At 42.1% G+C, this 24,594-nt stretch overlaps 1 protein-coding gene across 2 annotated transcripts in view; it reads left to right on the top strand.

The window, feature by feature from the left end:
• gdf11 (growth differentiation factor 11) overlaps positions 1-22,865 on the top strand; it is a 29,984-nt gene extending 7,119 nt beyond the window's left edge. Inside the window, exons 2-3 of one of the 2 annotated variants that reach the window (XM_015959713.3) lie at positions 9,576-9,949; positions 17,320-22,865. In XM_015959713.3, coding sequence (XP_015815199.1) covers positions 9,576-9,949; positions 17,320-17,697 — 752 coding nt within the window. In that variant the 3' untranslated portion in view covers positions 17,698-22,865. Of the gene's footprint in view, positions 1-9,575; positions 9,950-17,316 lie in introns of both variants that reach the window. The other variant, XM_015959712.3, reaches the window with a different exon arrangement.
• The last annotated feature ends 1,729 nt before the right edge of the window (positions 22,866-24,594 follow it).

Genomic DNA, 24,594 nt, shown 5'->3' with positions numbered 1-24,594 from the left:
GCCAGGAAGCACAATTAACGCTGGATTACCTTCTGATTATCGACATGAAAATTTAATTAGCCTGTTTTCTGAGGCAAACTGGAGCTGCTGTATTTAAATCTTGTGTTGGTTTATTTCATGCCGCCCATACAACAGATGCTCGTTAATTGATCTCTGGAAATGTGATGTTCTAAATATTTAAAAATGCAGTGTCAGGAAAATGTTTCCGGTTTGGCACAAATGTCTAGATTTTGTTTGTAGAAGACCCCGACGCATTTGGGGCCCGTAGAGACTTTTCTTTAGTAAACTGGTTCGCAGGTTTAGTCTACGAGCACAGCACGAGTGTGGTCTGGGCCACGCTTTCACAGAAAAGCTATAATTACAAAAAAAAGGTTTCAGTTTATTAGTACAAAAGGATGTTAATGATTTTATTTTGTCAGAACAAGGCAAGGCAAGACATATTTATTTATATAGCACATTTCAAACACAGGGGCAATCAATGTGCTTCAATGTGATCGAACAATATTCTGTTTCGTTGTGTTAAAAAGAAAAGATAAAATCCACATTTTGAGATTTTTAACAAGCAGATTTAAAGTAAAACCAAAATGTTGTATTTACATGTTTATTTGATATGCAATGATCTAATTTCAGCAACTTCTATTTTTTATTGGTGCCTGAGAGACCAACTCTTGTTCATAACCATGAAACAGGATTTTATTGCTGTGAAAATGAAAAATTCCCGACCTTGTTTTAAAAACATAATGTGTGACATGACATGACTGACTGTAGCTTTGAGTTTTTATCCTAACAGGTAAAGCCTGAAGATTCAACCTGTGTTTGAATAACTATTTCTGATTATAATGGGTCACTCTTGAGTTTTTCATGCAGGCTGAACATGAATAATCTCCTACACCTTTCTCCTGCATTAGCTTCTGATGACGGTGAAACTCTGGGATCTGGAAATCCTGATAGACCTGTAACTGCCTTTAGACGAGAAAGGCTGTTGTTTAAGGGGTCAGAATCAGCAGAGAACGTCTCAGTTAGCAGAAGCTAACCGTTAGCATTAGTGTTATGGGCTCGACACACAGGAGGTGACAAACGACCGCGATCAGCGAAATTTGTCGCTGTCGCTTTTATTACCTGTCACAAGGGAGGCGATCCGCGGCAGCGGCCAGCGGCAAAGCCGTCTACGCGTTCTGTTCCATGGCGAAATCGAAACTTCCGTTGTTTTGTTTGGTTGTGTCACGTTGGAGGGAATTAAGGTTATTTAAGCGGTTCAGAGTTAATAAAGTGGTAGATATGATGTTTCACAAGTTGCTGCTAGAGTTATGTGAAATCTTACTTGTGATTTTACTATATAAAACATAATAATAACCAACTTCTCCTCCATGTTTGCTCGGAGATGTGCGGAGCATCCTGTCCGCTCATTGGTCAGTGAATGAAACCTCCGTTGATTGGTCCTCGCCCAAGCGACAGCGATGAAAAGTTAAAAATGTTTCAACTTTCTGGGATCGCGCCGCTGGGTCGTACGTGCACGACACTTGTACGAGTGCAAACTTTCACACGCATGTTTTTCGCGTTTCGCTTAGTAGGAGAGAGACCCGCGATTATCGCTTTGTTGCGCATGTCTCATTGAAAATGAATGGAGGAGAGGCGATGTCGCCTCCCATGTGTCGAGCCCAAAAGTAACTCAACCACCTGTCAGAAGCTTCAACAGGCTTGTGTTATTTGTGGAGATAAAACATTAACGTTGCAGAGCAAATGAGTCAGTCGTAGAGTCACGTTGCTGTTATTCAATCCGAGGCGAGATGTCTAAGTATCAGGAAATAAGACTCCAAATCTCCTCTGATGTAGCAGAATAGCACTACTGACGCAGGCGTTTCTGGGATTGTTTTACCCTGAGTACATCTTGCAAGACATTCATTCCTACCAGAGACCACCGCAAAGGCATTAATTAAATGAGTTTCCCACACATTTAAATAGTTAAAATGAACAAATCCTCGTGCATATTCAGCATTCTTTATGCATTGCTTCCAAGTATCTAGATTTATTTTTACCATTTTAAGTGATATTGAGGAATAATTATTAAAACATTTTCTGATAACTATAGCTGCTTTTCAGTCTTTTTCTGTCGCATCCTTGTACCTGACCACTGCAACTAATTGTGAAGCTTCTGTTGAAAAAAATAAACAAATAAATTGGACAAGTGATGGTCAAATGAAGAAGTGTCAAGAATAAAAAAATGTCTCCAACAAATGGGCAAATGTCCATGAATGACCCAAAGCACAACCTGAGAGATGTCATGTTTTCAGCTAGTTGCTCCATGGATATCACCTTTGGGTGCTACAGTAATTTTTCATTGACTGTTTTAAATAAATCAAAGCAAATTGTGTTTTTGTGACAAACTGTTAGTAACTGAATTAGTGGCAATTATCTTTTCTAGCTAAAGATTCAATTTGAAACGATTTATTTACGCCCTGCACTGAAAATATTTGTTCATCATACTGAATAGGTAGGAAACGCTTAAGATCTGTAGCACATTTAAACAATCGAGATTGTGTCGCACCACTGACGCGGGCGCCATATTGGCGGCTTACGAGTCCTTACTAGTTGCTTACTACTACTGACAACGGCGTGCTCAGTCTTGTTCTTGAGTCTTAAGTCAATTTATTGTACATTTTAACGGTTATATCACACAACCATAGTAAATCATTGCTGTGTTGTGGGGTGCAGCACATGATCACCAGGGGAATAAAGGTGGAAAACTTTTCACCAATTTCCTGCTCGGAGGCATAACCACTGAGACCAAGTATTTAATATAAAGTCTCGTCGGCTCGCTTGGATCACAGCTGTAAGGCAACCAAACATCACGGTCCGGAGTATTGTCATTCTGGGAAGACACAGATGATGTTCGTTTTTTTAAATATTGTTTCTGTCCTTCTACCGCGACATGCACACACAAAACACTCATAGGCTACACACACGTACCGGTAGGGCGCACTGACACACAGCACAACTTCTCCTGCCACACTTCTTCTATGGGACGACAATTTTGAATTTTTTACTACAAAAACCAGCAAATGAAACGTTTATCTCTCATCCAGATGTTTACATCTGCTCACACCACAAACAAGATAGCTGAAAATGCAGCACTGCGGCAGACAAGTTGTCGTGTGATTCAGTCTTGAGTCTTTCACATGAATCCAAATCTTTTATAACATTGATTTTGTCCATACACCAGTACCCAACGTCTTTATTTAACATGTATTGTTTATTTAACACTTCCTTTCACCCAAAATCTGCTTCTTCTCTGCGATGTACTGTTTGTGTTCACGGTTTGTTTGCACTTGTGAGGCCATCAACATGTCTGCGCACATCCCAGAATGCTATGCTTAATCATGTGTTTCTGAAGTAACAGTCTTGCTCATCTCAACAGTGTACATGTGATTTTCATGACGATAACAACAGGATTCAATGCGTCTAAAATGCAAGCTCACCTAAAATAGTTACAGAAACAGTTCTAGAATATGATAATATATTGTAAAAACATGATCATATATTGTGATCATATATTGTAAGAATGTGATAATATATTGAAAAACGTGAAAGTTCTATTGTTGGATCAATACAGTTTTGGTGTTATTATGTTATATCTCTAATTTTATTTTGCATGGGTGGCAGCTCAACGCTTCTGTAGAATCATTCTCTAAAGTTTTGTTTTTTTCAGCTAAGCATTGTTTTCAATTCTGGGAAGTAAACAAACAGCCTTCAAAGTTTAAACCACAAACGTAGAAATTCAGTTTCCTGAAACAGATGTTTTAGCCTGAAAACTAAAGGTTCCATTCTACAGCTTTATGAAAAGGCTTTTTATCAAATAAAATATGTTTTTTTTTTAAAAAAAAGAAGGTATCTATTCTAAAAGAATTTTACAGTAATTTCGAATCATATTAGTTCAACTAAAGCCAACAAACGCTGATGTGGACAAAAAATTCAAGTCAAGTAAATTTTTTTAAACAAATACACAATATTTTACTTTTCACTGAACTTGTGAATTTTTTCTGCATAGAAAATTGTCTAAAACTAAACTGGCCTAAACTTGAAACAGAAAAGAAATGAAAATGTTATGGAAGCAATGCTGAAGAGATTGGAGATCTGTGCAGAAGGGAGTAAAACATCTCATTTAATTAGTAAAAAAAATTGAGATTTCTCAATGAGATTCAGTTTCTTTCTGCTGTGAAAGCAAAAGCATCTTAACACACAAAATCTCCAATTCTACAAAACTTCATCAAAGTTTTGTTTTAGATATTTTTATATAGGAAATGCAACATTGTGCATTTTGTCCCCTGACATGAATGCATGCATGAGTCGATGTGCACCAACAGCAGCGATCCCACCCCAGCGCCATGCTGTCCAGCTGTCCACCTTATCTCAGTGCTCCTTCCTGTCCTTCTGTCTAGCAAGCGTTCTCACAATACAAACACATGTAACACTAAAAACAATGAGTTCTGAGTGTGTTAGCTGGAGGCTGTTAGTGCATGTTGTGTGTTTATGCAGGGCTGCCTGTTTCCATGTGTGTGTGTTCACTGAGCTAGAACAGGGAGCATTAGGAGGTGTCTTTTGTTGCTCCTGTGGGGCTACCGTGCTCAGTCCTAATAGGAGTCTTGTGCCTGCCGTTGTCCCAGGGGAGGCCTCTGAATGAGGGGGTCTGACTTCACACACACGCTTGCACACACACACACACACACACACACACACACACACACACATACACACACACACACACACACACACACACACACACACACACATGAACACACACACCCCTCTCCATCCACAGCTCGAGCTTGGCCTCCCCCACCATCCTCTCTGCTCCCTTGGGATGGGCTGAGAGACAAAGAGGGAGTGGGGCCGGGGTTGGATGGGATGTTTGAGGGGGTGCACCATAGCCCCTGTCTTATTAGAAGGGTCGTGAACGTGTCACGATGATTAATATGCCGAGGTGCGTGGGGATACCCTAGAGTCACATTTATTCAATGCAAAGGCTCCTGGACACACACACACACACACACACACACACACACACACACACACACACACGCACACACACACACACACACACACACACACACACACACACACACACACACACACACACACACACACACACACACACACACACACACACACACACACAACAAAATGGCACATTTGCATTTCCCATTAAGAGAAGAAATTATAAATAAATATGCAAATGAAAGTCCTTTCCAGATTTGTGTCATTATGCTTTATCCATTTGGATATTAACAATGGAGCTGCCCTCCTCAACCCATACGAGCTGTCCGTTTTCACCTGGCTGGCACATGCAGCCACATCTCTGTGCAGCATATTTAGATCAGGTAAACCGTGTCACGTGTGTTACTCTCGGATGACCTCCTGAAAGATCACAGAAAGGCTGTTTTTAAGGCTGGAATACTGATGGGCGTATGGAGCCAATCAAGCCACCCGATCATTAGCAGATTTTCAATTCAAGTTTGCTTCCTTGTGTTTTGATTTAGTTTGACTTTTTTGGACTGTGTTCAACACACATGGCAAGAAAAGAAAAGAAAAGAAAAAGAAAGAAAAGAAAAGAAAAGAAAAGAAAAAAGAAAAGAAAAGAAAAGAAAAGAAAAGGAAAGAAAAGAAATTAAAAAAAAGAAAAGACAAAAAATAGGTAACACTTTACAATACGGGTCAATTTATTAACATTACTTAGTGCATTATTAAGCATCAATGAACTGCTTAAAAGAGTATTAAAACTGTTATTAAGTAAAGAATTACTAGGCAGAGGAAGCTTAATAGTTAACAACACTGGGAACATTAATAAAGCAACCCCTTGTTTATTAATGCTCAATAATGCACTAAGTAGCGTCAGTAAAGGGACCCCTATTGTAAAGTCATTTATTCGTAGATGTGTTTATCATTTTGTTGGATAGATGCTGCAAACATTGTCTTATTCCTGTTAATAAAATGTTTCTTTTCAGCTTGGAGACAAAAATACTTTATCATCCATTAATAAAAAGACCATTTTCATTGCAGGTTTTAGGCGACATTTCACTTATTCATTGTGCTCCTTAACTTCCCCCCTCCATCTGTTTTCAACAGTTTCACTGGCTCAGTTCTCGACTACGCCTCAGTGACATTACAGCTAAAACCATTTAAATGGGGCTACTATTGGATGAAAACGAACAGATGGCACGGTGAATAAACCCCTATATCCTATATGCCTCCCCTTGCATGCATGTATAGGAGGCTAACTATGGAACACCAGGTACCCAGGGAGCCCACCAGATGTTTGATAGGCCCACCTGCAGGCCTGCTGCATGTTGGCAGTAAAATTCATGTGCCGCGTATGCTGTAATTATACCACAGGGAAACAAGCTGCTGTTATAATGAAGCAGGCCGGACACGAGAATGGGAATATTAAAACAAACCTGTTTCTTTTGGAGGGAAAAATGCACCCACTGTTTAGTTCATGAGAACGATTTCATGAGTTGATGTTGTTTGGGTCTCTTTGGTTCGGTTGTGTTGATCCAGCAGGTGGTGCTGAACACAAAATCTGAGTTTTCTATTTGTCCTGCAGGAATTAGGTTATTAAAGTTCCATGCTGTAAGCTAAGCAAATTATGCAGGAAATTATGCCATTAAAGTGCTGCAGTAAAAGTACTGGCCTCCACCGAGTAATGTGCTCTGGTGGCGAGAAAAAAGTTCGTTCAGGTGGAAGCATTAAGTGTCCCTTTGGTTCCCTGGTCTTTACAAGCTAAATTTGCTCATTTTGCCCAAATGGAATGCTCTGCCAAGACGCGGGGTGTAATTAAGCCACAGGCATTCATCCCCGCCTGCAGCTTGTGCATTTACAAGATCTATAAAGGCACAAATTGATTTCCCGTATCAATGCAGTCATTGTTTCACATGACATGGCTCATGTGTTGTGCAGGTGTGTTTAATAACTTGGGTCCTGAATTGGATTACGCCAAACATGCTCCTGCTTCTCAGGTTACTGCTTCTCCCCTCATTTCATCTTCGTAGTGTTTTCCGTTTCTCTTTTCTTTTCTTAGAAATCCAACCAAAACAACAAAAATCTGCTTTTTCTCCAAAAGTCGTAACCAGAAGCAATCCCTAAACGAACCACAGCCTTGGCTCTTGTGCTGATGAGCAAACACAACAACGCCCACGTTAATTGCCGTGAGCTCAGCAACCCAGTAAAAGAAGAGAACATTGACATATTGTTTATTGAGCGTGAGACTGTGTATAATTTACACTCGCTAATGACTGTGCTTGGAAACAGGCTGAAGGATCCCGTCTGTCCCCGTCTTGGCTCTTAGTCAGTGAATTCATGTCCCTGAATGCATGCTCATGATTCAATTACATCACTAAGATAACAAAAATAATAAACACACACACACGCACGCGCGCGCACACACACACACACACACACACACCTTGGCACAGTGTTCTCTCCTGGTCAAAAGAGTGGGATAAACAATCCACCATTGGCTGGAGGATCTCCACTCTGATCAAAACAAAAACAAACGGCTGGTTCGGCGCTGCTGTGTGGCTGAGCTTTGGAGTGGTTCTGTGCTGAAAAGGCGAGATGTGAAGAAAGACATATTACCATTGCCATAGGGTTGACCTTGACCTTCAAACTCAATCTGGCTGTTAGGCCTGCACCCCCCCCCCCCCCCCCCCATATCCACCTCCTTCACCCTCCCCCAGCACCCCTGAGATGTAAAGAGGCTGACGGTTTTGACCCCTGATCCCATTTCTTAACTAGACTGAGGTGCCAAATAACCTTTTGACCCAGGAAGCATTTGCAGGTTGCCTTAGCAACCTCAGATTTAGCGGTGATTGACAGCTCCGCACTGTTTTCTCTTTACTTTTCTTAAAACAACCGATTTGCATCAACGACTCTTTCACAAAGTACAACTAACTAACTCATGTTTTCTCCATTTTGGGGCTAAAATGACAAATTTACTCAAAGAAAACGGGCAGAATACATTTTCTATTGTGGTCTGTTGGCACATTGTCATGCCTGTTAGATACCGAATAAATTTCCCTTAATAAAAGAACACTTTACATGGAAATGAATGTATGAATTCAACGGATGGATGTCATTAGATCAGATGGAAGTCTATGTAAATGAACTAAATGCAGATCTGACATGGACCGCAAATCACAGGAACACCAGGATCATGATAGGAATAAATCTGTCCGTTTCAAGAGACAGCTAATGCTCTCTGACATAACTCTTAATCCACATCCCAAATATATTTGCAAAAATGGGGGAGCTGCTGGAAGAAATAAAGAACATGAGATGTTTTAATTTTGCTTGTTTTAATCTGAGGGTAGTCCATTTCATTACGGCTGACCCAAGGGAATCTGAGGTTACCATCTGGCCTCTGGCCACCATTACGGATTCTTGTTTTAATATGCAAATTGATCTGTTTTAGACCCTTAAAATAATCACAAATGTTCCCTAACTGAATGGGCCAAACAAGAGGACCATGTGCACATGTGACACGGACAAAGAGTGGACAGTTTGTTAGAGAAATGAAAGCTCAGGATCAGATGTGTTTTATGATTAACACGGATTATTTCCTCACGCTCTTAATTACAATTGTTGTAAATTATATTTAAAAACTTTGCTGCTTTTTAGTTCATTCGTGATGGTGTCACCTCTCTGTACCATAATTCAAAACACACACACACACATTCTCTCTCTCTCACACCCACAAGTTCGTTTTCTGTCCATTTTAGTACTTTGAATGACTTCCATTCATTTTAGTAACTGCATTTATGCCTAACCCAAACCCTTACCCTAGCCATAACCAGTGTATTCCTAAGCCTAACTGTAATAAAAACTCACTTCACATCTTACCTCTAAAGCTCACCCCTAAGCCTAAGGGTCTGCCGTATTAGGACTGGGTTTTCGTCCCAATAAGACCAGTAGGTCTTCAGAAGATTAGTGAATATGTCAGCTTTGGTCCTCCTAAGTATGATAGTTTAACAAGTACACAAATACTCTTCTCTCTCTCTCTCTCTCTCTCTCTCTCTCTCTCTCTCTCTCTCTCTCTCTCTCTCTCTCTCTCTCTCTCTCTCTCTCTCTCTCTCTCTCTCTCTCACACGCACATGTTGTAGAACTGAGGACTACAGAAGTAGCTTTCCTAGAATGATGTTGAGTGTTCTTGCAGAATATGTTGCATGTTTATCTTGTAGAGGGCTGCATGGTGATGCTGTTGTGTTGGTCTCAGCTGTGCAGGTCTTGTGCAAATGTGTTTTCTCTCCAGATGATCAAAAACATGGTGGCAAATCCAAAATGACAATGGGACTGAGTGTGAACATGCGTGGTTTGTTGTTGTTCTGGTCTTGCATGGACTGACCTGTGTTGGGTTCATTTCTGGTGACTTCAGACCCAGAGATTTTAAAGGGTTTTTCATTTAGCTGCTGCTAGTTTTAGAGAACATAACCAGGAAACTGTGTTCAGGATGTAACAGATGCATAAACCATCACTAGCTTGTATGTTGATGATATTTTCATTCATTTTTGTTTTTTATTCCACAGCGGAGCCCTTGGTGCAGGTGAATGGGAAGCCCAGCTGCTGCTTTTTCAAGTTCAGTCCCAAACTAATGTTCACCAAGGTGCTGAAGGCCCAGCTGTGGGTGTACCTGCGGCCGCTGCAGCAGACCTCCACCGTCTACCTGCAGATTCTGCGGCTGAAGCCCATCACAGAGCAGGGCAGCCGCCACATCCGGATCCGCTCCTTGAAGATAGAACTGAACTCCAGGGTCGGCCACTGGCAAAGCATTGACTTTAAGCACGTGTTGCAGAACTGGTTCAAACAGCCGCACACCAACTGGGGGATCGACATCAACGCCTTTGATGAGAGCGGCAATGACCTGGCAGTTACCTCGCTGCGACCTGGGGAGGAAGGGCTGGTAAGGACCCTCAGACCTGTCCCTGGGGCTGGTAGTGGTGGTGGTGGTGGTGGTGGTGGTGTGTGTGTGTGTGTGTGTGTGTGGGGGGGGGGGGGGGGGGGTTGTCTCCTTCTACATGGATCAATGTTTACACACTCAAGTCTTGCTAGGACTAGAACATACGTCGTTACAGAAAGGAGAGCAATAGAACAAAGGGTGGTCTTTTTAAAATGAATCCCTAACACCATCACCACAGTTAATAATAATATCTAATAATAACACAATTAGAGCTCCCAAGCATATTCACAAATTCACTATGAAAAAATAGTTCATGTGTTTTTGCAAACATTGGTTATTGGTTAATGCACAAATAGTCAGGTTTGTTAAATAAATCAAACACATTTCCAAGTGTGTTTTCTTTGAGACTGTGTTACTTTTAACAGCTGAAATGAAAGATCTAAACAGAAAACGTCTAAAGCCTTAAAATAAAACTGCAGAAGGATGACTGTGATTTGAAGCTTTAGAGATGGCAGGATGAGGATATTCAGAAGTAAAAGTTGCTTTTGTTTGTCAAAACAAAGTTTTTTGCAACTTTTTCTGCAAGTACACAGACTGAATTTGTCACTAAGGGAAAACGTTAAAGGTGTGGAACTCTGTAAAACCATATTTTAATGATTACTTCTGATAACAGTCGATCACTGCGAGGTTTTCATGCAGGCTGAACATGAAAATGGTCTCCTACACCTATCTCCTGGATTAGCTTCTGATAGAAAACAGACGGCCAACCGCTAGGATTTGAAAAACCTGACAGATCTACGTCACACTGTCACTTGTGGGCCATTTCTCTGTATGCGTACTTGTCTGTACTTGTGTATACACATTCTTGTGAAACGTCACCAACGTTGGCCCAAGTGTTCCAATCATAAGAACACTGTCTTGCAAGTATGCTCAGATTTTCTGGATGTGTTCTTGCTCCGCCCATTATATAATGAGGATGCATTGGATGCATCCTTCTGTGGACTTGGCCGGTATCCCACAATGCATTGCATTGCAAACCCTTATGCTTTGACTGGATGAGGAGAAAACTCAAAGCTGTAGTGTTTTATAACAGAAATACAAATAAAGAAGTATAAAGTTGCCTGTTATTGTAAATAATTGCGTATAGCCTGTTGCTGTGTGTATTTGCTTTTTTTTTTCTTCAGACTTCACAATCCCTCAAAATGCTAATTAGCTAACTCACTTGAAAATAAAAGCAGTGGTGCCTTAAATTGCTCTGTTAGAAAATGCTGGTATTTTATCAGTTTTGATCAAAAGTGAACCAAACATTATATAAACCATATAGTCTTTGTTATTTCGATATTTAAGGGACAAACTAGACTTATTTTTTTGTCAGGTCGTAGTTTTAACTGAAGTAAAAAGCAGCGCTTGTTGCCATGATGTAATGGAGTTTGGTTCTGTTCTAAATGCCGTCCTCGTCCATACGTACTCAGTAGAACAGATTTCCTGGTGTCCTTGCCAAGAAAATACTTGTCAAGTACAAAGAACGTAGCATTTTTGGCTATTGAGAAACAGCAATGGACTCACCTATCTTGACTCGTGACGGGAAGGCTGTTGTTAGTTTTAACGTCCAGGAAACAACAGAGAATGTCTTGAGTAGTAGAAGCTAATCGTTGGCATTAGCAACTACACCACACAGGAAATTTTCCTCAGGGCTTATGTTAGGGTAAAAGTTAACCGATACCAAGAGCCGATACCAATGCAGTTGCTAGAAAGTGGCTTCAATGTAACTTGTCGTTTGTGTTTTCCTAATATTTTAGTTTGGTGATGCTTTCTATTAATATATTTTACATTTTATCTGCCTCACAGTCTTTTCCTGTTGAAAGCAGAGATGAAAATAAAACCTGTATTTCAATTCATTGCTTTTTGTGTGTGTGTGTGTGTGTGTGTGTGTGTGTGTGTGTGTGTGTGTGTGTGTGTGTGTGTGTGTGTGTGTGTCAGTGTTAGCTTCCTGTCACAGTGTCCCGATTGATCATGCGCCCTGGCTACTTGGCCAAGGGGGTGTCCCTTTGGCAGACTAGCAAGCGTGCGTGACTTTCACCCGGGAGTCTGGGGATTGAATCCCACCTGGGCTCTTGTTTCTCCACCTTGCCACATGTGGTAGAAGTATCAGTATCAGCAATCTGTGTCGGCGAGTACAAATGGGCCATTCCCATCTGTACCGGGTCGGCCCGGGCCGGGTAGCCCCAGTCGGCCCCAGCCTGGCCCAGTTGATTCCACACATCCTTGCCTTAAGCCCATGTGGGCTGATTCTACCCACCAATCAGAGGCTTGCTCTAATGGAAGGTGTGAATTTGCTGTCAGCAGTGGGTGTGTTGGCCCTGGTCGGCCTGAAGAAGACCCCCTCGAGAAGAGGGCTGAGAATGAGCCTTGGTTGGCCTGGAAAAATACCAGGCCACCCAGATATGGAAACAACCTATGCTACCCGGCCCGGGCCGACCCAGTACAGATGGGAATGGCCCATTAGATCCAAGTATCAGTATTGTATCGGTTTGGAAAAAAGTGGTATAGTTGCATCCCTAGCTTTTGTTATTTGTGGAGATAAAACTTCAACGTCGCAAGTCAGGGGTAGATTCAGGTAGCCTTTATCCAATCCGAGGCAGGATGTCCACATATCAGGAAATAAGACTCAAATCTTGCCATTTGCTGCCACTCTCTGCAGCAGCAGACATGTCCGTGCTGATCCAAGCAATTCTGGGCTTTTTTTGTGCCCCGAGTACAGCTTGCAAGGCACTCATTCCTACCAGAGACCACTGCAAATGTACTGATTAAAAGAGTTTCCCACACCTTTAAAATAAAATAGTAGATTCAACCTATTGTGTGTCAGTAAATTGCAGGGATGTTTTTATTGCTCGTTGATGCTGTATTCCATTTAATCCAGAGGAAACCAGCAGTAACTGCTTTGTTGTGATCAGTCATTCAAGGGTTACTGGCTGCATGTACATTCGCATACATTCAGGCCTTTTTACTTTTTCCTGCCAAATCAAACAAAGGTAAAGAGTATAAGTCTTTTCGGGTAACATAACACGCAACATCTGCACAGATTTGCTACAAGTGAACTTCTGGGTCTGATTTAATGAATGAGTTCAAACTTCAGTGTCAAAACGAGAACCATTAATCTAGTTAGAGTTACTGAAGCTGACTGAAACTGTTAAATGCAACATCTTGGTTGAATTATGTAGGCCACCTTAACCCGGCCCTAGTTAAGCAACACCAAATATTTACCGAGTGGTTATTTGGGTCAGATCTTCACAACACATCAGAGGTCAGCTCTGGTGTCTTGGCCAATAAATCGCTGCCCTCTGAGCACACAGCAGTGTGCGGTATTTTTCTTGAACAAAAAGACAAAAAAACTAAACAAAACAAAGTTCCAAAGCAAAGACAAGTGTTCGTTATTATCACAAACAAGGAAGCCAGGAAGGCAAGCTCGGCTTCTCCTTGATCAGTTGGGTCTTTATTCTAAAATGAAAGCCTCAAAGGCCGACCTGACACGGTCTCACCCCGGCTGCCTTTCAGTTTATTTCCTCTTTTGAATGCGTCACAAAAACCTCTGCAGCAGCTCAGCTGGAATCACCGCGGGGAGAAGAAGGCTTTGTAAAACAAACATGCTGAAGTTAAATATTTGATCTGCTCGCTGCACCCAAAGGTCAAGGTTATGGTAGCCTGCTTATGACCTCGTGGGTCAGAGGTCATAGCAAGCATGCACAGTCAGCCATTAGTGTTAGAAAAAGCTAGTTTCTGTCAATGCTCATCCAGTCAGCCCCCGAGGGCCATTGTGCTTGTTCTTAAAAACGACAAATTGATTGGAGAGAGTTTTTGTTAATTTTGAGACGAGGTGCTTGTTGAATTTTGATCAGGGTAAAGTCTGTTTCTTTGTCACGTAGGAAGGGATTCCAACATGTTTTTGTTATTAAACCAAAGTGAGGTCAAAATGGAAAGCTCTGTGTCCACACTGTGACCCACTAGCTCCTTTGGCAGCACTAACATCAAGTATCATCTGTAGGACTTCGTTAGTTTCTCACTTTGCTGTGGAAACTTACTGGCCCACTCTTCTTCTCAACATTTGTTAAATTCATTGAGGCTTCTGCACAGCTATCTTAATGTTCCACCTTCATGGTGACTTTTACAGGGTTGTGAATTTGCCCTGTAACTGGAGGGCTACTGGTTCAAATTCCAGCTCAGTTAGTGTTGACCGTTGTGTTTTTGAGCAAGACACTTAGCCCGCCTTGCCTGCTGGTGGTGCTTGAAGGAACTGGTGGCGCCTGTGCTGTGCGGCCTCACCGAGAACGCCTGGGGCAGCTGTGGATACAATAATCTAGCTTGCCACAAATTGTGTGGATGTATGTGTGAATGCTGCGTAGTGGCGCAGTGGTTAGAGCTGTTGCCTTGTAGCTAGAAGGTCCTGGGTTCGCTTCCCGGCGTGGGATCTTTCTGCATGGAGTTTGCATGATCTCCCTGTGCATGCGTGGGTTCTCTCCGGGTACTCCGGCTTCCTCCCACAGTCCAAAAACATGACTGTTAGGTTAATTGGTCTGTCTAAATTGTCCTTAGGTGTGAGTGTGTGTGTGCATGATTGTTTGTCCTGTGTGTCTCTGTGTTGCCCTGCAATGGACTGGCTCTCTGTCCAGGGTGTACCCCGCCTGATTGTCCGTTGACCGCGCAACCATGCATGGACAAAGTGGGTTCAGAAAATGGATGATGTGTGAATAGGCTATTGCACCATCTTAATGTTAGTCTTTATTTTAGATTGGCTGCTGTGTTTTGGGATTAACATTTGACTCTGGAGTACTTTGGTCTGTTAACTGGAGAGGTGTCCTGGGTATGTGGCTGCCAGACAAGCCCAAACCATTGCACTCCACCACCATGCTGGGAAGTGGTGAAGATGTTTATTCTTAGCCTGGCCTGCCAGACTCGTCCTCTGTTTAATTCTGCACAAGGAAAGAGTCTGGGAACTCACAGCCAGAGAGGAACTTGAGGGGCGGGACTAGGCAGCTCAAAAATAACCAATCAGAAAAAAGACAGAAATGCCGACTGTACCACGCGACGCAGTAGTTTTTTTTAGCTGCGGTCAAAAATGTCGTCTGGCAACTGCGCAAACATCTTTTATTTAGAAGAAATGCTTTTAATGCTTCTACTTGTTGTGGTTTTAAAGATGTCATTAAAGTCATTTAGAACAGAGGAAAGAGCCGCAGCGAACTTCGCTTCAGTCACCATGTTTATAACAATCTCTGCGCTATGGTGTGTGACATAATCTACTCAGCTGAATGGCTCGGTTAGAATTCCCACGGGGTGGGGTTATATGAAGAGGAGAGTTCCCAGACCCTTTCACTGTGCAGAATTAAACAGAGGCCAGGCTAGTTTAGTCTGATATGACGTATTTGGTTTTTTGGGCATTGTGGGTAAACATCTCTACACTGATTTCATCTGTCCAAGGGTCCATTAAGGTTATAATTAGCTCAGTAATGCTGCTGCATTGCTTTAGAGAGAGGGTGCTAAATAAAAGCCATTCTGTTACAGTTTTGTCTTCATCCTCTACTCGGTAAAACTTTGGATAGTAGAGTCTGAGATGTAGTCATTGTCTTGACTTTGGCTTGGATCACAAGACAAAAAAAAAAGAACAACAACAACAACAACAACAACAACAATAATAATAATAATAATAATAATAATAATAATAATGTTGATTTTTGACCCAATTCTCCTTTTCCAACGGTCTTGGATGCACCTGATTACCGTAATGGCCCTTAAGATAATTTTATCAGATATTCCCACCATGTGTGGTGTGTTAAGAGATCTCTGGTTATAAGAATGTCAGGACCACTCCAATCGCATTTCAAAAATATTAAACATGTTGGATGGTTTGGGTTAGGTTTTGATGACAAATGATCGCGCTACCTGTTGAATGTGACGTGTAGCCAATCAGAAAGTCAGGTGATGGAAGAGCGCTGTATCTGTGTGCGTTACGGAGTGTGTAGGGCTGAATATTGTGGCCACAGGCCAGAAACAGACCGGCCATTCTGTGATTCTCCACAACACACAGATGACCAGTCTTCCTCTGCTTCAAAGTCAAGTTTGTTTTGAGAGATTTCCCGTCTGACCGGGAAAAGTTCATGTGTTAAAACTGTTTGTGTGTGTTGTGTTGATTTTGATATGTACCCACACACCACACACTAGGGCCAGAACTGTTTTATCCGTGATTTTTAACTACCATGTGGGATCTCATGTTTTGAAAATGTCTAACAAATGTGAAATCCTGTCATGTGAAATGGATTTGAAGGGTTGGGTTTTTTTTCTCCCCATGTCTACTCCTGGCACTTGTCTTGAGAATGACCACTCTTGTAAAATGATGGACTCCAAAGTATTTGGAAGTTACCTTTAACTATTTTCACTTTGATTGACAATTGTTTCTCTGTGGTCATCCAAAGGTTTCAGATGAAGGCAAATGTTTCGCTTCTCATCCGTAGTGCTTTGTCAATTCTGACTAGAATATGGGAGGGTCAGGCTTATTAACTGTAGCTGTCTGTTGTTGCTTAACGAGCAGAAACCACTAACGAATATCCCTCCTCACTATCCCCAAATGAGTCGTTGATGTTGTTATGTCCGATTGAGTTAGAATGGTCATTAATGATATCTTTCTTTCATGGCATTGTGTTAGCACGCACCTATATGCTCCAGACCAGCCACGACTTTTGTAGAGGCGGTCACACTCGGGGGCATCAGCAGCTCGTTAGCTCGTCAGTCCTTTAGGATATAATCTTATAATATTATTTATAACTTTTACACAGAAATACACTTCAACATGACCAACATGTCCCTTTAACTGACTTTTACACGAGAGAAAATTATCTGTTCAGTACAAAGTTTGAACTTCAGGTTAAGAATCGTGTGCATTGAAGGAAGCCAACATGGCTGCATCAAAGTGAACAACTTCTAGGTTTCTTTGACTTTCATTGTGCATTTTAACTCATTAATTGGACTGGTTTGATGTGGTGAGAAAGGGAAAAGATTTTCTTTGAACGTCATTTTTATACCAACATTATTTCTTTAGAAATTATAGTGCTCTTAAATTTGATAAGCATTTGTCTTTGGATTTATTTTCCCAGGAGAATTTGCAGCAGGAAGTGAGAAGATTAAGATCTTTAAACCACCCATTCACATACATTTCATGTTATGATTACCTGCAGATTGCAGTGGTTTGCAGTGAAGTACCACTTACATTGTTGTGTTTACTTGGACATCATCATTTTTTAGGTTGTTGTATGTATACAGTCAGTGTTGTTCTCTTATAACCACCTATTTCTGTCTCCTGTACCTCCCTCCCCTGATTCCAGCAGCCGTTCCTGGAAGTGAAAGTTCTTGAGACGACAAAACGTTCTCGGAGAAACCTCGGGCTGGACTGCGACGAGCATTCCACTGAGTCCCGCTGCTGTCGCTACCCTCTGACGGTGGACTTCGAGGCCTTCGGCTGGGACTGGATCATTGCCCCCAAACGTTACAAAGCCAACTACTGTTCTGGGCAGTGCGAGTACATGTTCATGCAGAAGTATCCGCACACCCACCTGGTGCAGCACGCCAACCCCCGTGGCTCTGCAGGGCCCTGCTGCACCCCAACCAAGATGTCCCCCATTAACATGCTTTACTTCAATGACAAACAGCAGATAATACACGGCAAGATCCCAGGCATGGTGGTGGATCGATGTGGCTGCTCTTAGGTCATGGAAGGAGACACATGCATGTTTAACAATTACAGCCCCTCATCAAACCACAGAGATCTCCCTTCTTCAGCATCAGATCACACTTTTGCTCTGCTATTAAAACAACCCCCATCCCACTGTTTTTCCATTTTTTCCAGTAATTAAATTGATTCTGACTGTATAAAAAAATTATAAATGAAATAAGAATCAAAAAAGGACCGAATGATGGAAATACAGTATATTACAAATTATTTGGAAAAGGTGTACTTGTGGAGAAGTTTCAGAAAATGAGACAAAACTATGTCATAGAGTTTGTGTTAGTTTTGTGAAATTGTTATGGCATCTTTGTGAACTTAGTGGAATGTGGTGACAGGAGACTTAAGTTTATTTCATGAAGCAATGTCAGCTTTTAAGGTCAGTTTGAAAACACTTAATTTTTACAAATACACTTACTCATAGTAATGGAGTTTCCATCTATGTGTTTGCAAGGGGGGCATGATCAAAATTACTCTGCAATCTGTCACTTTAACAGCCACAATTCAGAACACTAGAAACAGTTTTATGAGTAGAAGTTGTATTTGTTGAGATACTAATAGAATAAATCCAAAATTTTGTTTACAGATGTTGAGGCGATCCAAAACAAAACCTGCTGTAAACACTCTTCTAATACATAAACACCCTTGAGGATCTTTGAAAACTCTTTCCGCTTTTATTTTCAGTCTTATAAAAGCATGTTCCCTTTTAAATAGTGAAAAGGTTATGCTGGTTTATTGTTCTGTTTCTAAGCAAGTCAAAATTAGTAAAACTGTTTCTGCACTGCAAAAGTAGATCATTTAGTTTTAGTTTATCCTGCAAAAAAATGGTCTCAATTAACACATGAACACAGATGCAGAGTCATCCTGTAGTTTCTTGGAGAGGAGAAAAAGAGCCTGTCCTACAGGATGACAAGGACCAGATTTCCATCTGCAAACAATATAAATTTAAAAAAGAAGAAATATTACCATTTATGGTAAGCATATAGAATGTGAATGCACGGTTTCATCACTCAAAGGGGACTTTAGAATAAACATGTAGCAGCAGATGCACGAGGGGTGTCATTACATCCCAGCAAGTTCAAAGTAGCACCAGATCCAATTAAAATGTACATCTGCAAAGACATACACGTAAAGGGGATTTTGGGCCATTTTGAAGTGTTTTCCTTCATAAAAGTTTTATTTTACCTGCTGTTAAAACCTTCCTGAATCACATCCATTCAAACATATTGTTTACATCCAACAGGATTGATGAGCTAATGGCTTGTCCAAGCACAACTGAGACCGCACTGCAGTGTTGCCGTTTTAAAACATATTACCTTTAGCATTTAAAAGAGTGTTATGGCCTGTATCTGTATAGCACCTTCTTAGGGTCACATCAGTCATTTACCCATTCACACACACATTCACACGCTGGTGGGAATGAGCTACGATGTAGGCACAGCTGCCCTGGGGCGCACTGACAGAGGCGCCACCGGTCCCTCTGACCGCCACCAGCAGGCATGGTGGGTTAAGTGTCTTGCCCAAGACCACAACAGCAGAATTCTCTGTCCTGAGCCAGGATCGAACCTGCAACCTTCCGATTACTGGACAACCCGCTCTGCCTCCTGAGCTACTGCTGTGTAACATTATTTCATAAACCTTTACCCAGCTGTCAGTTTAACGTTTCTGCCTATTTACATGGATTTTTGTGGTTATTTAAGCAACAAAATGTATTCATTTACAATATATATACAATCAAGTCTAGCAATAATTTCTTATTTTTGTTCCAAAGGCTCAGTTCACACTACAAGAAATTTAAAAACTGCCAATATTCAAAGCATAAGAGACCACACACGTGGTGATAAAAACAGTGCGTCATGTGCAGCAACATGGCAAAAACTACACATTACACACAAACTAAATTCACACGCAAACATTCCCTGGTCAGATGGGAAATCTTGCAGAACAAAACATGACTTTGGAGAAATCAAACATGAAGGGAGGAGGAGCATGCTGCATGCTTCAATTACCGTGCTTTTTGATTGGCAACATGTCATATTTGACAGGCAGCACGCTTGTTTGTCATCAAAATCTGGCCAAGACAATTGAAAATGTTTGAAAGCCTGGATTTATTATATGAGAGGTCCTAACATCTTTCCAGCAGACCAGTGTGCCCACAACACACCACACATGGTAGGGACATATAATAAGATTATCTTTAGAGCATCGTGGTAATTGTGAGCAACCCTAAAACTGTGGGAAGGGGTGGAGCTAGTTAAATATTTCCATGAATGTCCTGCCTTGTGAACCAGGTTTAAAATTACTCTGTAATGTGAAGCTGACAATTATAAAGGTTTATATCATAATGTTCAGACTGAAGAAGCTTTGGATCAAGGTCCATTTGAACAGTACTGACCCACACCCAAAACCTGCCAAGATTTCACTGCAATTTCCTTTAAAGACCAAGTTCACGCAGAAACCATTTTTTTACTTATGATTTTTGAAATGTCATAGGTCACTGGGAGTTTAACATGCAGACTGAACGTGAAAATAGTCTTCTACCCCTTTTTTCTGCATTAGCCGCCGATAAAAAATAGACGAGGAAACGCTCGAATTAGAAAAGCCTGCCAGATCTAGGTCACGCTGAAAACTAACATTCATGGACTCATCTATCTTGACTCACAACGGGGAAGGCTGTTGTTCATTTAGCGTCCAGGAATCAGCCGAACGCGTCTCGGCTAGTAGAAGCTAACCGTTTTAGCAACCCCACCACATGGCAGAACTCCTCCAGGCTTGTGCCATTTGTGGACACAAAATATCTCCAAAGAGAACAGAGTCAGTGGTAGAGTCGCGTTGACAGCCAGTCATTGGCGAGATGTCTCAATTATAGGAAGACTACAAATCCTGCCGTCTTCTGTTCCCCACTCTTCTGGTTCTCTACTAGTTCCTGAAACAGGAGCACCAGAGTTTTTGCCCCACAGAGATTGACTCACAAGGCATTCATCTATAATACAGATCACTGCTAATCTACTAAAAAACAAGTGAACTTGGTCTTTGAATTAAATTATTTTTGGACTTGACCCATTAATGTGCAGCATTTTGCTGATGGTGGTAATGTGTGTGCTGCTGAATAATATAATTCTATTCAAATAACCATTTAATGTGTTACACAGCAGTGAAAAAGTTAATAGATTACTTTTCTCATGAACTGCTATGAAATGTAGAAGATTTGAGCGTTTTTTTACGACTGCAGTAACCTATGAATCTTGAATGAGTGTCAGCTAGCTGGTAGCTCATTGGTCCTTTAAGATGTAAAAGACGTTTTGCTAAACAAATGATGTTTTGGAAGCTATTCACATTATTTATTTCAAGACCTTTTGTACAGAAACATAAATCAAATTGACCAAAGTATCCCTTCAAACACAGAACAAGCAGGCCGTTTCATTGATAGTTTCAGTAAACAAGACAAAATTATAAAGTCCTCTAACAGCAGAACTGTGCTAAGAATTAACTTTTGTAACTCACAGCGAAACGCATAGGGTGCAAATAAAACAAAACAAAATAAAATCAGGCTGACTCAAGTTCAGACAGTGTGTTTGATTGCAGTTTGAAATGCCCCCATTCACCCTCAACCCGATGATCATAACGAAGAAAACAATGTTAGTGCTTAAACTCTGAGTAGATTAGTTTGCTCGAAGCTTGTCTTTGTCTCCTGGATGTCGAAGCAAAGATATCCTTTTGTTATAAACGAAAGCACTATTCTGTTGGATAAAGTGAGAGCCTCTGACATTATATATAAATGATATATGTATATATTTTAAAAAAAGGGGTACAAAAACCTTTTTTTGGGGGGCACTCTACCTTACCAACAATAAATTTTGCACTATGGGACGTTCATGGCGTGAGGTGTTGTTGTATGCGTTTTACCAAGCACATGAGAGCTTGTACAGTATAGGATAAAAAAATTATTCAAGTTTCTGGTGATAAGATATAAACTTAGGGGGAGTTTCCACTTCTTTTTTGGTACGATCACACTTTCCTGACTTTGTCTGAAGCGGGGGCCTGTCCACACACCCAAAACTCTTGGAACCTGGATGTACTGTAGCAGCAGCCTGAAAGGCCTCCAATAAGCCGTGTGTGTGTGTGTGTGTGCATGTGTGTGTGTGTGTGTGTGTGCGCGTGCGTGCGTGTGTGTGTGTGTGTGTGTGTGTGTGTGTGTGTGTGTGTGTGTGTGTGTGTGTGTGATATGTGCCCAGATCAGAGAAAAGTAAGATGCTTTAACTGTTAATGACCAACTCATCAACTTTAATCTGTTCCCAGTCAATGATTTTTGTTTTTTAAAGTTTGCTTCCTTTTAACTTAACGTGCCATCTGTCTTGCATGGACATGTGTCTTTGCCTTGAGTGTGTTTAAGCGAGAGCAGCCATGTACAAATGAGAGGAGTATCCAGGGATTGTTAGCCAAAGCAGATGATGACGTGTGCTGTAACCTTTGCAATTGCAGGAATATGCTAGATCTTTTCAAAGGGAGGGAAAAAGGCTGGTTTAGGGGCTGTGGTTGGAAAACTATTGAACTGATCAGTTGTTATTTATTATTACTTACAATGCATTTAAAAGTCTGTCTACCTCACTTTAGCCTCCTAAAAAAGCCCTACAATTTTTAAAACTAATTTGTTAATCATTGTAAAGGTTTAACTCATCAAAGCCACCTCCATCCCCTCCAAAAATATAAAGCACAGGGTCCCCTCGCTCTCAGGTTCAGGTTCAGAGTGACTGACATTAGCGACTCAGGTCACATGTGGTCAGGAGAAATAGTTAGGTGTACCCACATCTGTGACTTGACTGCGGTCAAAGCTGAGAAGTTGTGTTTCTGTGTGTTTAAACTGGTGTGTCTAAAAGTTTTCCATTGGTTTCATATAAATATATGAGAGTAACAAATATCTATGTAAGAACATACCCAGATGTAAAACCTTTTTGATGTTTTGGACAGGTTCACCGCTTCTAACGTGTTTCTCTCTTTCCCCTCTTCATCCCTCTGTTCTTTGTGTAGTATCAAAAATATCACCCCAACTTTGTAGTTCAATAGTTGTGCATAACTGTACTATTATTTTTGCCTTTTGTTGTTTATTTACTGTAATTTTTCTTTTGTACAATAAATCATTTATTTAGCTTATTGTACTTGAGTTATTTTTCATCAGTATCGAGTCTAACTGTGCAGAAAATGCTAAATGAGTAAGTAGTTCACATAAAATGCCAAACAGAACCCATTCTGATCCATTTGCTGAATGTCGACCTGCACACTCATTAATTATAATAATTTGTCGATTTATTAAAGTGACAGTGTGTATTTTCCCTGGCGACACGGGGCAGTACATATCTAAATCATTGCAAGCAAGCAGTATTTTTGTATTCGAGTAAGACCTCACCAACGGATGGCCATTAGGGTCAAAAGTTCCTGGAAGCACAACCTCCAGCAAAACGATAAGCACATCAGTTTTCCTTTCATCACTGGCAACAAGTGAAGATGTAAATGTGTAAAACAATAACCTTTATGAATGGCAAAAGGTTTGTATCCGTTTGTTACAAATCAGTAAATGCGTTTTGTCCTCACAGGCTCCCATAGTGTCAGGTTCGGTGGCTGAAGCGTGGCTGAGAAGGTCTGTTGCCCAGATGCGGAGTGATGGAGATAACCATTGTGGTTATATCCTTTAGGTCAGGTTTGAAGGTTTGAGGGCTGGTAAGCCTGGGAACTCGATACAAAGTCTGGTGAGAACGATAGAGTAATGAATGAAAGCCGGCACTTCCTTTTATAGTGTCGGCGTGATGACGTAGGCGGCCACGTTGGTGGCGGGAATGTTGGGAAGTGGTGGCGAGAATGCTGGGAAATGGAGTCAGCTGGAGGTGTTCGTGACAAGACCCCCCCCCCCCCCCCCAGAGGGACGGCTCCCGAAGTCCCAGGACGCCGGGCCGAGAAGTCAGAAATCAGGGTAGGATCGACAAACAAGCTCGTGGGCTCCTAAGAGTGCTCCTCCAGGCCATACCCCTCCCAGTCCACCAGGTACTGCCAACCACGTCCCCGGCGGCGAGCGTCCAGAACCCTGCGGACCGTGTAGATGTGATCCTCCTCCACACAGCGGGGCGGAGGCACCCGGGTCGTCGGAGGGTGGAGAGGAGAGGAGACCACCGGCTTCAGCTGGGAGACGTGAAAGACCGGGTGGATCCGGAGAGCAGCCGGGAGGCGCAGACGGTAAGTGACCGGGTTGATGACCCTGAGGACAGGGAACGGACCCAGGAGGAGTGAGCTTCCTGGAGCCAGTCGGCATCCTCAGATTAGCAGAGGAGAGCCACACCTGGTCGCCAGACGGGAAGACGGGGCCAGGCCAGTGGTGGTGGCGATGTTGACGGGCATACTCCGTGTTGGTCCGGGTGATGGCTGCACGGGCCCGGATCCAGGCGAGCCGACAGCGGCGGACCAGCGTTTGGGCAGCATTGACCTCCACCTCAGGCACCTGATGGTCGAACAGAGGGGGCTGGTACCCATAACAGGTCTCTAAGGGAGACATACTCGTGGCAGAGGAGGTCTGGAGGTTGTGGGACAGTTCTTCCCACAGGAGGAAGCGGGGCCAGGTGGTCGGCTGGGACAAAGCGAAGCAGCGCAAGTAGCGTCCAAGCTGCTGGTTAGCTCTCTCCGTCGGACCATTCGTCTGCAGATGGTAGCCAGAGGACAGGCTGGTGGAAGCACCGACCAGGTGACAGAACGCTTTCCAGAAGTGTGAGACGAACTGGGGTCCTCGGTCGGAAACCATGTCCTGAGGGAAACCATGGAGCCGCACCACCTGTTCTAGGAGCAGTTCGGCCATTCTCTTGGCAGTGGGGAGGCCGGCCAGGGCCACTAAGTGCAC

The sequence above is a fragment of the Nothobranchius furzeri genome, chromosome 3 (genome assembly GCF_043380555.1).
Source record: "Nothobranchius furzeri strain GRZ-AD chromosome 3, NfurGRZ-RIMD1, whole genome shotgun sequence".
NCBI lineage: Eukaryota > Metazoa > Chordata > Actinopteri > Cyprinodontiformes > Nothobranchiidae > Nothobranchius > Nothobranchius furzeri.
The sequence above is the reverse complement of the archived record's forward strand: the minus strand, read 5'-3'. Positions and strand labels throughout refer to the sequence as shown.